Source organism: Parasteatoda tepidariorum, chromosome 6 (genome assembly GCF_982258835.1).
Source record: "Parasteatoda tepidariorum strain Cologne lab strain chromosome 6, Ptep-v5.0, whole genome shotgun sequence".
In the NCBI taxonomy this organism is placed as follows: domain Eukaryota; kingdom Metazoa; phylum Arthropoda; class Arachnida; order Araneae; family Theridiidae; genus Parasteatoda; species Parasteatoda tepidariorum.
This window is the reverse complement of record NC_141760.1, coordinates 37,179,483-37,195,722: the sequence shown is the minus strand read 5'-3', so window position 1 is coordinate 37,195,722 and position 16,240 is coordinate 37,179,483. Positions and strand designations below refer to the sequence as shown.

The following is a 16,240-nucleotide window of genomic DNA, read 5'->3' as shown; positions in this document are numbered from 1 at the left end:
GAAATGAAATACCTGCACATTCGGTATTTAAGTTGCAGTTTCAGTGTATCTATTTTTGAGTTTGATTGTTTCGATTTAATTTTATAACAGGTTTTTATGGATTAGCATGGTAAAGGCACTTGTAGTAACTACTTTGAATAAATCTTTATAGAGCAAGTAAAGTAAGAGATAAACAAGGGGGAAAATAAACTGAATTAATAAATCGGCGGAAGCAATCTGATATTGTTGGATACAGAAATAATTTAAGAACAGGAAATTGCATTTTTAATTCATTTTTTAATAAACTGACAATTAGATGGGAAGCGTATAACGGAGACCTAAATTATCCTCAGATGATAACTGAGCATAATGAGTCCTTTTGTCAACAGGGCTATTTTGTAATTTTTTTTTCTTAGTGTACTGGGTAGTTTTACGGATTCGCTGATTTCGTCGACTATGTAATTTTTTGGGTCATTTCATCGATGGGGTTGAAGAAAGGAGATAGGAAAGGAGCGAAATTGATAAAAAATACAAACGAACCATTTAATCGGGGTAAACAAAAAACAAGTGATTCAGTTTACTGATAAGTAAAAAGTTTGCAAAATCTTTAATTTGTTGCAGAGCGCAAACTACTATTTATTTTTGTTAACATATTGATGCAGAGCAAGGAGTCCCTAAATAGTAAGTGCGCCAAAAACATCGATAAAGTGAGCCAAAGGGTGAGTTTGGCGAAGTTCCCTCTTGCTGAGCCAAAGGGTGAGTTTGGCGAAGTTCCCTCTTGCTGTAGGGGTTGCATCCTTTTAGGAATCAGTTGAAGCGTTGCCTTGGAGTACGAAGGTTGATTCGATGGAGACATGATGCCCTGGTGAGAGATCGTAGTTTCTCCCCCACTTATGTTCTGAAATTTTGAATATTGTAATCAAGAGAATTTTAATCATTAAAATCTTAAATTAACTTTAATATGTGTAATAGATTTTAACTCTAATTAACATGATACATACTAAAGTCATATCAATAGTTGTATCAATGGTGCCGATACACCTTACCACGCGGGTAAGGTGTATAACGCATTATTTTTCTAATCTTAATTCACCCAGCTTAAATTTTAAGTTTTATGCACGCAGTGTTTTTTTAAAATTCATTTATTTATATTTAGATATATTTTAGTTTTAGATATATTTTAAAATTTTTTGAATTAATATGCTTAAAAAAAACTTATATTTAATTATGCACGTGCTGAAAATTTTATGTACGCGATTTCATTTTCTTGTTTTAAATGCTTGCAGGTCAAATATGTATGATAGGAATATTTTATGTATTTTATAAAAGTTAAGGAAATATTTATTTCATATAATTTGTTTAAATTTTGAATGATTATGAACAGAAATAGAGCAGGTAGGCGGCAACCGGAGCCGTACGACGCGGGTGCGGAACAAGGATTACGAAACATTTCATAGAGTTAATCCCAAAATTTAAAGGAAAGGAAGATTCAATTCATAGTTTTATTAAAAAAATAGAAGAAGTAGGACGCATCAATAATTGGAATGATAACGATAAACTGGCAGTATTAAAGTAATAGTATGTGAGGACGCGTAAATTTTTTGGGTTTGTCTTAACACCTCAAGGGTAGTCAATAGACCGCGATAAAACAGTTAAAATAAATTAATTTCAAGTTCCTAAAGATCAAAATCAGATTAAATCGTTCTTGGGGTTAGCTGGATTTATCGTCGATATATGAAGAATTTTTCAAAACGTGCTTTACATCTCACTAACTTACTCCGTAAAGATGTACTCTTTGTTTGGAATGATGAAACACAAAACGCTTTCGACGATGTAAAAAATACAATTTTGAGCCCACCTGTTTTAGCCCTACCTGACCCGGAAGCCGAATTACAATTAACAACAGATGCCAGTTCTTCAAAGATCGGTGCAGTACTCGAACAAAAAATATCCAAATGGGGAGGTTAAGCCTCTTTATTTTTACTCAAAGAAATTAAATCCTTCTCAAGCTAAATATAGTGCTACGGTATTAGAATTTTTCGCAATCTATTCATCATTAATATTTTTTTAGAGCATTCTTAATAGGTAGAAAATTTAATGTTGACACTGATCACAAACCTCTCGAAGGTTTTTTATCCAATAAGAATCCCTCGTCTAAAATTTTGAGGTGGAAACTAGCTCTGGAGGAATTTAATTACAAAATAATTTATATCAAAGGCAAACTCAATGTGGTCGCTGACCATTTATCACGATATGTCAATAACTTAACAATTGTTTTTCCAGAAAAATCAGAACTAGTTAATTTGCAAAGTCAAGATCCTAAATTGAAGAAAATTATTGATAAACTAAAAGGAAATAACAATTCTGAATATCCAAATTATTTGTTAGATGAAAATGGAGTGTTAATTCATTTGTCCAAACGGAACAGTAAATCTCCAAGAAAAGATGTTAAAAAGCAAATCTGTGTACCCAATTCCTTAAAACCTAAAGTATTAGAATCAGTCCATTCAGAGATAGGAAGTCATCTCAGATTTTTTAAAACCTGCAATAGATTAACTGAAATTTTTTTTGGGATAAAATGTATAAAGATACGAAAAATTTTGTAAATTCCTGTATTCCTTGTGTAAGAAACAACTTTTAAAAGAAAAACAAAACAAACGCAGTTCATTTACTGTTTACTTTTATTAAAATTTACGCACACCGTCATTCTAAAAACTCAAAATCTATATTGTACACAAGAACTGCTGTTGCCAAAACATGGAATAATAAATATGTAATAAGAATATAATTAATGTTCACGTTCACACTTTTACACTTGTTTATCCAGACGTAGTGTTTTTAAAATGCAATCAACCCCGACGCAGATGGTCGAACAAAGTACATATCCCTCAGAGCGTTGCCACGCTGATATTTTTGGACCATTGAAAGTTACCACATCGGGGAACAAATATGTTTTCTCAATGATTGATGCATTTTCTAAATACATACATTTAGCAGTTTTACCAGACATAAAATCCGAAACCATTTCAAAAGCATTTTTTGATAATTATATAGTTCACAGGGGTTGTCTTAAAATTATAGTAACCGACAACGCCAAATATTTTTCAGGAAATGAATTTACTGAGTTTTGTAAGATCCAAGGTATCGAGAAAATTCATACTTCAAAGTATGCACCTTGGGCTAACGGTAGAATATAAAAACCAAACCAATCAATTGCAAATATTTTGGCAACAATTTGCAATGAAAATAACGAATGGGACAAGCAACTTTCACTAACTATGTTGGCAATTAACGAAAGCACACAAGCTTCTACATCTTTTATAGAACACCTTAGAGACACTAGATTGCCCTACAGTTTGGGTGAGGGTGAAGAATTTCAATCCCAATCAGAATATGATCCAGACGTAGTGCTCATATAATCTAAATTAATTCGGTCCTTAGACGAAATTTTTTCAAAAGTCTTAGAAAATTTGAAAACTTAAGAAGAGAAAAATATTGGGAGAAGTGAGATCGGGAAAAATATTGAAAAATTTAATTATCCAATAGGTTTCCTCTGTTTCGTAAGAACTCCAAATTTAAAAAAGTAAGGTTTGTCGAATAAATTACTAAAAAAATTTGACTGGCCATATCGCATAATAGAGTGTTCTTCTAAAGTGAATTATCGAGTGAAAAGTGAATTATCGAGAAGTGTCGAAAATAATTGAAAAGTTTTTAATTGTCACGTAAACAGATTGGCACCGTATATTCGAAGATATAATTATTTTCATTTTACTCCTAAAAACATTGCACACCTGCAGGCAAATTTCAAAGAGACAAATGAACCGGTTGGTAAATATAATTTACGTCACAGTAAGAATTAAATACAAATGATAAATAAATTCTAAATAAAATATTTCAATGTTCATAAATGCTTGTAAAATACTCTTTTTTTTTAGTTCACTAAAATAAATTTATTATTTTAGTGAATAATTATAAATTTATAATTTATTATTTATCTGATCGTCCCCATGAACTGTTTGGTGATCGTTCTCATGAAGTGTTTGCTGATCGTACTCAACTGTTTTCTGAGCCTCCACGTACTGTTGGTGCCACGACTGTTCCCACTCACATGGTTCCTCCACCTATCCTTCAACTGGATTTCCCTGCTCCTCCAGTTTTATCATTTGGTAGGATTCCTCCACAACCACCTTCGTTGCCAAAAACAGCTGCATCTCAAATACACGCTCCACCCAGTATACATGCTTCACCACTTCCTCCGAAAGTATTCAGCAGAATACATCTGACTACAAGAGACGAAGCAAAAGCTTGGACATTAGCTTGCGAGATCCAGCTCGACATTGTTTCCAGTGCCAGAAGATGTTTTCAAGGATTGTAACTTCTTGAACTCGTGGACTTTTGCCTTGGGCACTAATTAAATTTTTTCACTTTTAAAGAACTAGGTTCCTCACCACGTGCGTCAATGAATTTCTCGGTAATCCCTTGTCTGTGGCGGGGGAGAGATGATGCAGAGCAAGGAGTCCCAAAATAGTAAGTGCGCCAAAAACATCCATAAAGTGAGTCAAAGGGTGAATATGGCTAAGTTCCCTCTTGCTGTAGGGGTTGCATCCTTTAAGGAATCAGTTGAAGCGTTGCCTTGGAGTACGAAGGTTGATTCGATGGAGACATGACGCCCTGGTGAGTGATCGTAATTTTTCTCCCCCACTTATATTCTAGAATTTTGAATACTGTAATCAAGAAAATTTTAATCATTAAAATCTTAAATAAACTTAAATATGTGTAATAGATTTTAACTCTAATTAACATGATACATGCTAAAGTCATATCAATAGTTGTATCACTATCAGCGACGAGTTGTTGATACATAGATTAGAGCAAGGGTACATAATTTTATTTTATACATAGTATTACTCCATTATTTTTAGAATTTCGATCTCTTGGCTTATATAACAGGTATATAAGTTGCAAATATGAAAGAAACGAAAACATTAATGAAATTCACGATCTTATATATTTATTTTTATATGTGAATATTGCTTTTTATTTTCTAAATATCTAATTAAATGCGATTTTTGTTATCAGCATGAAATTACTTTGACGTAGTTAAAATAGTGAAGCGATATATTATAAATATTAAACATAGTTTTCCGTAAAAACAATAAATTCTTCACTTTTGTAAGTACATGATATGAACATAATTTCGAGTTATTGGGTTACTTTATATTCTATCTCAGAAAATTATGATGAAGTGAGGGCAGGGATAAGAGGATATAAGTCTTGCTATTTGAAAAAGTTTGGTGTCGTTTTGATGTTTTTTTATGCTGAATCGAATGAAGATAATAGAATTATTATTGTTTTGATATAACTAATAGTTAAGAGGTAATGAGGGCTTCATGCACACGGTTAGAATTACACTAAAGTAATGGTAAAATAACCGGCAGTAGTTTATCCATCCAATTAACCGTTATGTTTACAGTACAGAACATTTTTTGCCAATAAGGTTTTGAAACCGTTTACAACTATTATGGTTGAAAAACAATGAATGCAAAACTTTACGGCATTTTAACCGTTGTTAAAAAGAAATTTAAGAAGAATTTAAGAAATTTAAAACGAAATTTATATTAATTATGAAGTTCAATTATAAAGTTCAAATATAGGTATTTTTTATTTTTATATTTTCCACATTTTAGTTTTGAGTCTCCTGGCTTATTTACGTGTCAGATATCTAAACGTTAGAGTGGTACTTTTAAAAAAAAAAATTTTTAAATACCATTAACGTAATTTTACTATCACTATTATAAAATGTAAGACATGAAGAAACCTTGTATGAGTTAGTGAAGCGTAGTTTACTTTGTATGATTTAATTAAACTATAATTTTGTTAATGTACTTAGGAAAGTGTACTTTTTTTCTAATTGTACTTAGGAAAAATTGATCGACCACAACTAAGAAAATATGTCATAGCTAATGTATAATAATCTTTAATCATTTTTAACATAAACTAAATCAAAAGTTTTTTTTTCTTATGAAGTTTATGTTCTAATAACTTTTACAATGTTAACATATGCAACAGTAACGTATGTAGTAATTATTTTTATGAAATGGAAAACCAATTCGGAATATCTGTCCCTTCAGTTTTCTCCTTAAACTTCCGATCCAGCCTCTCAGCTTGCTCTTCAGTTAGAGCATTTTTCCAATCTCCAACGATTCCTTTCCGAATAAATTTATATTCAGGTAAAACGTTTGGCAAATCTATTTCAGAAATTAAATTCCTGATATGCTGCAAACCTTCATAAGTGTTTGGTTCCGTAAGTGTCTCACCTTCCTTTGGTTTTAAATCATAAACTTCACTAAAATTCTTTTTCATGTATTCAAAACTGCTAAAGTTCACGATGTTATTCAAAACTGAATTGTCTTTTTCGATTGCGCCAATGAACTCATCACCAAGGAATTTAGCCAAATCGACAATTACTTTCTTTATATCTTTCTTCATATCTTCGTAAGTGGTGTAATAAAGATTGGGGTCATTTCGATGAGGGTACCAAGACAATAAATGATCAAAGTAGTCATTATACTCCGCTTGACCAGCCATGAAAAGCTCGAACAAAACATTAAACTCGCCATCCCAGTACATAAATCCAGGTTGATTTCTAGTGTGGTGGAAAAGAGATACGGCGCAATCTTTGGGATTGCGGGCAACAAAAATGTACTTAGCTTTAGAAGAATATGGCATATGGGTATAAGGAAGATGAGTTTTAAATGCACCTGGTCTTGGCATCTTGTCAATGCTCTCCTTGCCGCACATATCTATAAATGGGCAATGCCTCAGAAACTGAGACATTTCTTCAAGCTCTTTTCCTTTACGAAAAATGTAAAGAGCTACATTTTGCATCCATGTTGTCCCACATTTTGGATAAGTCACAATAAAAACGTCCTCTGCTTGTGGTTTGTAATCCATAGCTTCACGGAAACATTTTGATGAAAAGAAACCTGGATATATAAGACCATCCATTTTCATATAAAACGGTTTTTTCGAAACGATTTCCGTTGTTGAAGTCATTGTTGTTGTTCCTGAAGTAAATAAAAGTTTCAATTGCAAATTAACCATTCTATAGTTATAGTATATACAAACTCATAATTGTGCATAACACTCATCTGAGTAGTAAGGTATGTAATAGTGGTTGCAGAATAGAACCAAAAAAAATGAATTTATAGTGATCTCCAGATATATAGGCCTTAAACCACGTAGGATTTCCAGCATGAAACTATGTTTTCATGCTGGAGCTACATTTGTCAGGAGCTACTAAACTCACATTAATGAACTATTTGAAAAGATAAATCTTTCGTAAAAAATTAGACTATTTACATTTACGTATTTTTTTTAAAATTTAAATTATGTAACTGAACCCCGTATAAGGCCGTGATAAGTATACCAAATTTTAAAACTCTATGTTAAACTATTTTAACACTTTTTGTTCGGGTTTCTATTTGTTAATAACTTCAGCTCTGAGGAAGCACGTTTAAATATAATTGGTGATCATACAACAATTTTAGAAAACTTATAAATATAATATAATTATAATATGTATAGTTTCTTTTTTCAGTATTAATAAAATTCATTTCATAAATAAAAAAAAATAAAATTCACTAAGTTTCTTATTTTATTATAACACCTAATGGACCGTGGTAAACATATTAACAATTTAAAAAAAATGCCGTTGCAATTTTAAATTTTATCTAATAAGCTAAATGAATTTTTTATTCTCATATCGTACTTTCAATTCCAAAAATACTTTAATTTACCTTTGCCAGAAATAAATGGACCGATAAAAATTTTAAATAATAATTTTAAAAATTCTGATTATATTTAGCACATTTGCACACAAATTTCAATAAATGCTCTTATTACAAAAGTGGTTAAATGGTTATATTTAAACTAAGTAAACATATGCTTCCGCTATAAATTAAAAAAATAATGTGCACGAAATTCCTTATATAGATAAATTTTTTTATAGTAGTTATTTTTCAGGTGAGTGCAAATGATTTACTTAACCAAGATAAATATGAATATTGAAATCATGTAATGGAATCATTTTGACCGTTGAACTGGATAATTATTTTTCTTTGTTTTTGTAACTTGCTCTTAATTCAAGGAAGGGGGAAATCAAAGAAAAAAATCTGTTTTTATTTGAAATTTTTTTTTAAAAAAAAACGTTATTTTGCTTAGTAATTTGAAATTTTAAAAATAAGATTCAAAATGTCAAATTAAATAAAAAATTTAACATTTGATTATTAGCTAGAGAATTATTAATTGCTAAACTTTGTGGTTAAAAAAAATTAAAAATACCTGTAGGCCGCAGAGTACGTGCTGAAAGGGCTAGTTTCTTTTCTCTAAACATAAAGGGGGTAACTATTTTTTTCGAAATTCCATTTTTCTCCAAAGTTATAGCAATTTGAAGTGCTTTCTCGCTTGTTCTTCTTTTCAGTTTTTTTCTGCTTTATATGACAGTTATTCATACATTGAAGAAAAATTTATTTTTCTCTCTGGGGATCTTTATTTTATAAGCTCGTGCTTGACTTGATGTCAAAAGCAATAAAAAAAAAGAATAAATTAAATTTTTAAAAAAAGAGAAAGAGGTTAGATGTTGTCAAATGTTGTTGTTAATCCATAACATTTTGGAAGCTTTTAAATTGGAAAAGTCTCAAGAGGAAACAGCCTCCAATTTGAGCTATTTTAATATAATATAAGGTGATCATTATCTATTGTTAACAAGAAAAGTAACTTATCATATATTATTTATTGTTTCACACATTGTTTACTCCTAAATTTAAAATCTTTCAAAAGTACAATTGATCATTTTGCAAATTTAAACAAGCATTAATTTTTTTTACGATTAACATATCAACATAATATTCTTTCTACAAAATTTCAAGAATTACATATTCTATGAACAAAAAATTTTTTCTTTGAAAATATCAACATTTAAGGATTTCAAGGGAAAAGAACTAAGATACGAGAGTTGGTGAATAGAGCGAGCAGGGGTTAAGCCTCCAATTTATTTTAATATTACATTTCTTCTATATGTCAAGTAGTCAAATTTGACATTATAAATAATGTAAAAAATATGTGATATGTTTGTTACTATATTTTATTATGTAATCTATATTATAAATTTAACTTTAATCTACAATATAATATATTTTTGTCAGGCCTATTTACTTTTTCCATCTCATTATATGCAGTTCTTTCATTTCCTCATTCCCTCGTATAAGTCAGACTACCCTTGAGAAAGAATGTCTCCTTTTGAGTGTTCGAAATGGGCCAACTTTATAATTTTTTAAGAAAATGAAGTTTTCACGTAACTAAATACATCTTTCCACTCCTGTTTCCTGCAATTATTCCTTCGTTAAACATATGCTTTAATTTACCATAATCATTTTTTAAAATTTTTTTTTTCTTTTACAAAATCCATTTTAATTAATAATTCTTTAAAATATTTTTTTTTCTTTTACAAAAATTATTTTATGTATTAATTATTCCAAATAAAGTTTTTCTCTTTTACAAAACCCTTTTTAGGTAGCACTTTTTTCGAATATTTTTCGTTTTCTTTAACAAAATCCTTTTTTGTTAGGAATTCTTCAAAATAAAGCTTTTTTCTTTTACGAAATACATTATAGTTAATGATTCTTTAAAATTAGTTTGTTTTTTCTTTTATGAAATCCTTTTTAATTAGTAATTTTTTTTTAAAAAATAAAGATTCTCTTCTTTTATAAAAATATTTTAACCAGTAATTCTTTAAAATATTTTTTTCCGTTATACAAAATCCCTTTTAGTTAGTAACTCTTTAAAATAATGTTAGTTTTCTTTTACCAAATAACTTTTTAAACAGTAATTCTTTAAAATAAAGTTTTTTTTTCCTTTATAAAATCCTTTTCAGTGAGTAGTTCTTCAAAATAATGTTAAGTCCTTTCACTTAGATTACTTATTAAAACGGTTTTCAAGTTTCTTGGTAGATTTCGAATTGCTAAACTTATCGAAAAATTTATTGAAGTTCTTAAATTATTTATTCATTATTACAGACAAACAATTGATGACAACTCAACCATATATAAATTGAGTGATCTATGTTTTCAAGTTGAAGACAGAGAAACAGAACGTCATGATTTTTACAAAGCGTTCCAAATTTTTTTTATCAGTTTAAAAGATGCTTCATTGACCGTTATGTCAAAAGAATTTGAAAATCGTCATGCCACAATAGCCAAAGAGTGCTCACTTCAAGTGAGGAGGAATTACTTAATTCTTCAAGCACTCCATGCATTTTCCAGTAATTTTTGCGAACAGGAAAGGATGCTGGAAACTTTAGATCTAATTTGGAGATCTATACCTTATACATATGTTAACTCATTCAAGTCGACGAATATTCTTCATGAATTTCGATATTTCGTGAATAAAGAAAGCGTTTCTTTGACTCAAGAAGAATATGCCAAAAGTGAACAATAGTGCAAACCCTAGATCTTTAAAACATATTTGCCGATGTGAACTAAGACATTGTCTCGCGAAAAACCAACAGTTACCTAATGGAAAGCATGCTTTATGAATACCATCAGAACTCAAATCTTTTATGCTGCTAGAAAGGTGAAACCGAAGTACAATTTGTTTAACTTTCTGAATTTGCTGCTTTACTTAATATTTACAGAAATAAAAATTTCTATTAGATGCTAAAGACTACGAACAGTGCGCAGAAAATACACAAAAACGTAATTTTTCTGAATAAACATACCTTTTTTTCGTTTGATTCCGATTTCTGCCTCGAAAATAAAGGTAATCGTAATCTGGGAAATATGGTCTTAATAGTTTAGTCATGAAAGCGATCCAAAGTTTTGACCCCTTAATGTTAATTAAATTTTTTTTTTCCTATTTCACCATATCTCGAGATATCTTTTAACAAATTGGAAAATTAATTTTACGATTACATAACATTATTAAAACTATTTTCAAAATTAACATTATAAAAAATTAATGGAACATTAAGGGGTCAAAACTTTCGACCGCTACCCTGACCAAATTATTGGAACCATATTTCCCAGATTATTTCTACTCCCTATTTCTTTGGAGGCAGAAATCTAAATAAGATATGTTTGGAGGCAGAAATCTGAAAAAAGATATGTTTGCTCAGAGAAAGTATAATTTTGTGTCTGACTTCCTAACTTAAAATACCGTCTTTACTAAATAATTAGCATATTTAAAGTCACCCCCACAACGCATTAAGATTGAATCCCAGAACGTGAAGATCCAATCATTAGATAAAAAGTTATTCAGGGTTGTCCATTTTTTTTTCTTCTTCGCGCACTGTTCTTATGCATAATTGTTTTACTATGCACCCGCATGAAAAACAAATACTTCTTTATTTCTCCAATGATTTTAAAACCAAAAAAAAGAAGAATAAAAATATATAAACGAGTATTAAGTGTATTTATACCTATTTCGGATCAAAATGTTATCGTAAACATAAAAGTACCAGTTGGAGGTTAAAATTACCTGTGAAAGTATGTAAAATTGTTTTACGATACATATTAAATACATATTAAACAAACTCTTTTACATTTTTTCAATGATTTTAAGAACTAATCTATAAACTTAAGTGCTTTTTATAAAAATCACACTCAAATATTAAATTATATCTTACTCTGGAATTTTAAATGTGTGCAATATTATTTCAGCTGAACTGTTTGTTCATTAAAGATATTTAACTGAAAATTTACATTTAATAATTCTCTCCTCTTTGAAGTGAAATCTAGTATTAATTGAAGTCGAAATAAAAGTTTAAAAAAAAAAGGAATCTAGGCATTACATCTAAACCGCCATGAAATCGTGTTTTCTCGGAATTGAATTCAGACTGAAAGTAAAAATCGGAACCAAGACATTATATGTAAACAGCCGTAAAAATACCGAAAACGTGTTTTCTGAGAATAGGAGTCAAAATAAAAGCAAAAAAGGCAGGACGCTTGTTTTTGCTATTTAACAACTCACAATATAGAAGAGATGATTAAAACCTTAAAACAAATTACAGGTCAGTTTTGAAAAAGATGAAAATTGACATACATATTTCTTCCTAATATATATTTAAATGATATCTATATAATATAAATTATATTTCTAAATCAAATAACTTATATGAAATTTAATAACTTATGTTCCTAAAAATTAGTATTTTTATTTGCATTTAATATGCAATTTTTTAAATCTGTATTAAATTTATTCTCTTTTTTTAAAGCGTAAAAAATAAGTTTAAAGATAATCACTTACATTATTATATCTTATCCTCTTAATATCAGTAAAAAAATTTATGTCTTTTGACAGGCTATATCTCTGAATTAGTAGTAATATTTACTTAATGGCCATTTTTAATTTTATAGTGAGCATGACTTTTTTGCATGATAAACAAATAATTTTATTCAATAGTTACATTATAATCTAGTTATTATGATAGCAGTAGAGTACGTACGTAAATGTAGCAACTTAGTTTTGTATCGGAATTCTTTTCGGGAAAAAAAATCTCAAATCAGTTTCAATCGAATTAAAAGTAGAAAAACGAACATGAAACTTACTTAGAAAAATGACTAAAACTTGTCACATCTCCGAAGCAATGCTTTTCAATTATTTAATGTCTCCAATACCAGTGGATTTTATAACAAAATAGAGGTAAAAAATAAAGGGGAAAAAGCTGAATATCACGATCCAGACAGCACTTAATTTATAAGCAATTTCAAATGCTCTTTCGTGATTTGCTTGCTGTAAATAATGAAAACTTATCTCATCTCGAGATCTTCGATTTATAAGCTCGTGCTTGACTTGATATCAAAAGTAACAAAAAATTATTAATAAATGAAGTTTGAAAAAAAGTAAGAGTGAGAGTTAAGTTATCGTTATGCGCCCTTAACAAGTAAAATAATTTCTTATAGTGTCTTACGTTCCGTATCCCTAAGTTTCAATATTTTTTTCATATCCAATTGATTATTTTTGAAATCAAAGTAATCATCCAGTTTGTTATAAGATTAACATAGTAACAATATGTTCTTACATAAAATTCTGATAGTTATACACCGAAGAGCCTTTACATTATGACCACCCTCCATCTATAACAATAGGCTCGCCCAGGTTTTCATGGTTTTTTCGCCCAGGAACAATGTTTTCATGGGGCACATTAGGACCCATAATCCTCATAGAACAATCCCTGACATCTGTAAGCTACTTGAACATAGTTGCAGGCCAGGTTCACCCATTCATGGCAACAGTTTTCCCTGCGGGGGACGGTGTTTACTAACAGAATAATGCACCATGTCATAATAGTCGAATCGTCGAGGAACATTCCAGTGACTTTCAAGTTATATCTTGGCCCCCAAATTCACCTGACTTTAATCCAATAGAGCATTTGTGGTCCTACTTGGAAAACCAAATTCGTGCTGCCACGCTACCCCCTTTGCAGGACCAGTTGGTGAGCTCTTGGTACCAGATACCTCAGACTACCTATCAGCACCTTGTGGAATCAATGCCACGGCGCGGGTGCTAGCAGTTTTGAGGGCTTAAGGTGGTCATACATGTTATTAGCAGGGTGGTTATAATGTAATGGCTCTTCGGTGTATGTTTTATAAACCAAAATGGTCTCTAATTTTTATCTTTATTTTTTTCATAAATCGGTTTTTAAGAGGAAAATATATATAAATAAATGGATAATATAAAAATGAGAATTAAAAATAAGAGAATATCAGAGTATTTGGCAAACGATGTCAACAGGGGCATAGCCTATCACATTAAAAAAATCGCAAGCGTCGTTGCTGTATCGAATTTCGTTAGATTTTGTTTTGCTGCTCAACAAAACTAAAAAATTTGTAATTACGAAAAAGAGTAGAAAATGTACAGGAAGCACAATGTGATAAAATAATTTAACCATAGAGAGCTAATTCGAGAATTATTAACTGTTAAACTTGTAGTAGAATATGCCATAGAGGCTGCTTTGCAGGCCACGGAAACAGAATTGAAATTTACGGGTTAGCAGGGCCATTTCTGATCAATTTAGCGCAAGTTTTATTTAAAGTTATAGTTTATTCGAAAGATATTTCAATTTTAAGTGCTACTTTCGGGAGATTTTCTCATTTTTTTCTTCTTTTTTTCTTTTCTTTTTGCTTTACTTTATATTACGTTACGTTTACGTTCTTTTGTCTTACGTTACTATACAAAATTTGTAAGATTTAGAAAATTTTTCATCTTTTCCGTGGATGATAATATCATCAAAGTAGGTAATAGTTCCATCCAAATCTTGGACAAACTGAACAATAAATTTATGGAATTCATTTGGTGCAGTTCTTATTCCGAAAAATAATCTTTTTGCTAAGTATGTACCTCTATAAGTAGAAAGAGTCTGATATTTTGCGCTTTCTTCATCGACTTTCAAATGTAAATAAGCTTTATAAATATCGAGCGTACAGAAATATTTTCCATCACTTAATTTATTGAGAATGTCCTCAATTCTAGAAATTGGGTGCCTGGCATTTTGAAGCTGATTGCTGATTGTAACCTTAAAATCTGCGCAAATACGAACTGTGCCATCGTGCCTTGGGACAACTACTAGGTACCCCATTCTGATACGTCTATTTTTTCTATTGCACCTTCAGTTTCTAATTTATCTAATTCTTGTTCTACTTTTGATTTTAAAGTATACGGTACAGTACGTGGTTTAATAAAAATGGATTTTGCATCTGGAATTAGCTTTAGTGCACAAGTATATTCAGGAATGCAACCAATTTTAGCTTCAAACACATCAGAAAAAGAATCAATAATTTTATGTATGGAAAAATAAGTACAAGAAATACTGGGTTTAAAATTTGTATTTTGTTCAGAAATAGTGTGAGGATCAGATAAATTAATATTTAAGTTTCTAATCCAATCACTCCCTAATATAGAATTTTTCTTTATCTAAACAGTATACAAATCTTCAAAGCTAAATTTATTTTGATATCGGGGCTCGAAAAACCGCTCGTCCTCGGCGGTCAAAAATTCCCCGCGGACAACGAATTTCTCGAATCCGACGTCCGCGCGGACGGCCATTTTCCCCTTACTGTTAGTGATACATTTTCAATTTTTTTATTAGAATTGATTTTTTCTCTGTCTGGGAGTACTGCAGCGGTTAAAAGGGGCTTTTCAGCAATGAACTTACAAAAAAAAAAAAAAAATACGTACTGGACTTAAACAAGAAGTGCTAAACGCAATTATGAACATCTACCTAAATTGAAAACTCCTTTCAGATTTCTGTGCAGAAACCTCTGTAAATCATTGGCTTGATTGTGGAACTGGCAAACGTCATATTTGATTAATTTAAAAAACGCAGTACCCTCGGATAAATTGACATTCCAAATAACTTGACCTTTGTCATTTAAATTATTTCATAAAATAAATTCTAGGTCACTATTAGTAACCTAGTATTTCTTTTATTACTGTATAATGTAATCCTAGTAATTGTAATCCTAGTAACTACTAGTTCATTGTGCAATTTACATAAATGTTCGTAATAAATAAGAGAAAATTATATTTTTATTTATTTAGAAGCTACGGGACAGGTCCTCGGGGACGGGTAAAATTTCTGAGTTTTTTCTAGCCCTATTTGATATGATACTTTAATCTGAGCAACACCAAGAGGCTTAAAAATTTGTCTCGTATGACTTCTAAAAGATACATTCGTTTTTTTATATCGGAACATTCAGACAATTTATTGAATTCGTCATTATTTATTATGCTAATATTACTTCCGGAATCGCATTCGAAGCGATGTTCAAAGCTATTTAATTTAACTGAGACATACATTTTGTCATCATGATTAAATTCGTTTTCAAAAATACATCATAAATTTGATTTACATTAGTACTCAGTTCATTTGATTTACATATCGATTTCTAGATCTATTTCTGGACTGTTTTGATATACACACGTTAGGTAAATGACCTCGTTTCATGCAAGATTTACATCGTAATTTATTTTTAAGAAAACAATCTTGAGTCTTATGATTTGTCTTTCCAGAATGTAAACATAATCCTTCTAATCCATGCTCTTTTAAGTTAATATTGCTTTTATTTTTCATAGGCGATTTTGATCTACTTCTGTTTTGAAGTTTTCTTTCGTTTTCGGAATTTCGAAAATTACTATTGTATTTTTTTTTTACATTGTAACTTAATATTTTATTAATAGAACTAGGATAATTGCTCTTATAAAC

At 30.1% G+C, this 16,240-nt stretch overlaps 1 protein-coding gene and 1 long non-coding RNA gene across 3 annotated transcripts; one reads left to right on the top strand and one right to left on the bottom strand.

Annotated features, from left to right (window-relative positions):
* The first annotated feature begins 527 nt into the window (after positions 1-527).
* LOC139425161 (uncharacterized) lies at positions 528-4,750 on the top strand. Of its 2 annotated transcripts, none has more exons than XR_011636434.2 (2): positions 528-844; positions 4,017-4,750. It is a non-coding gene; the product is annotated as an uncharacterized LOC139425161 (long non-coding RNA). The 2 variants fall into 2 exon arrangements; XR_015434579.1 differs by having other exon boundaries at positions 530-844; positions 3,942-4,750.
* A 1,190-nt stretch (positions 4,751-5,940) lies between these two features.
* LOC107444974 (sulfotransferase ssu-1) lies at positions 5,941-12,720 on the bottom strand. The gene is made up of 2 exons (XM_016059265.4): positions 12,585-12,720; positions 5,941-7,046 (listed from the first exon to the last, which is right to left on the bottom strand). Exon 2 carries the CDS (start codon positions 7,033-7,035, stop codon positions 6,070-6,072), a length of 966 nt encoding a protein of 321 aa, XP_015914751.3. The 5' UTR covers positions 7,036-7,046; positions 12,585-12,720; the 3' UTR covers positions 5,941-6,069.
* Positions 12,721-16,240: the final 3,520 nt, after the last annotated feature.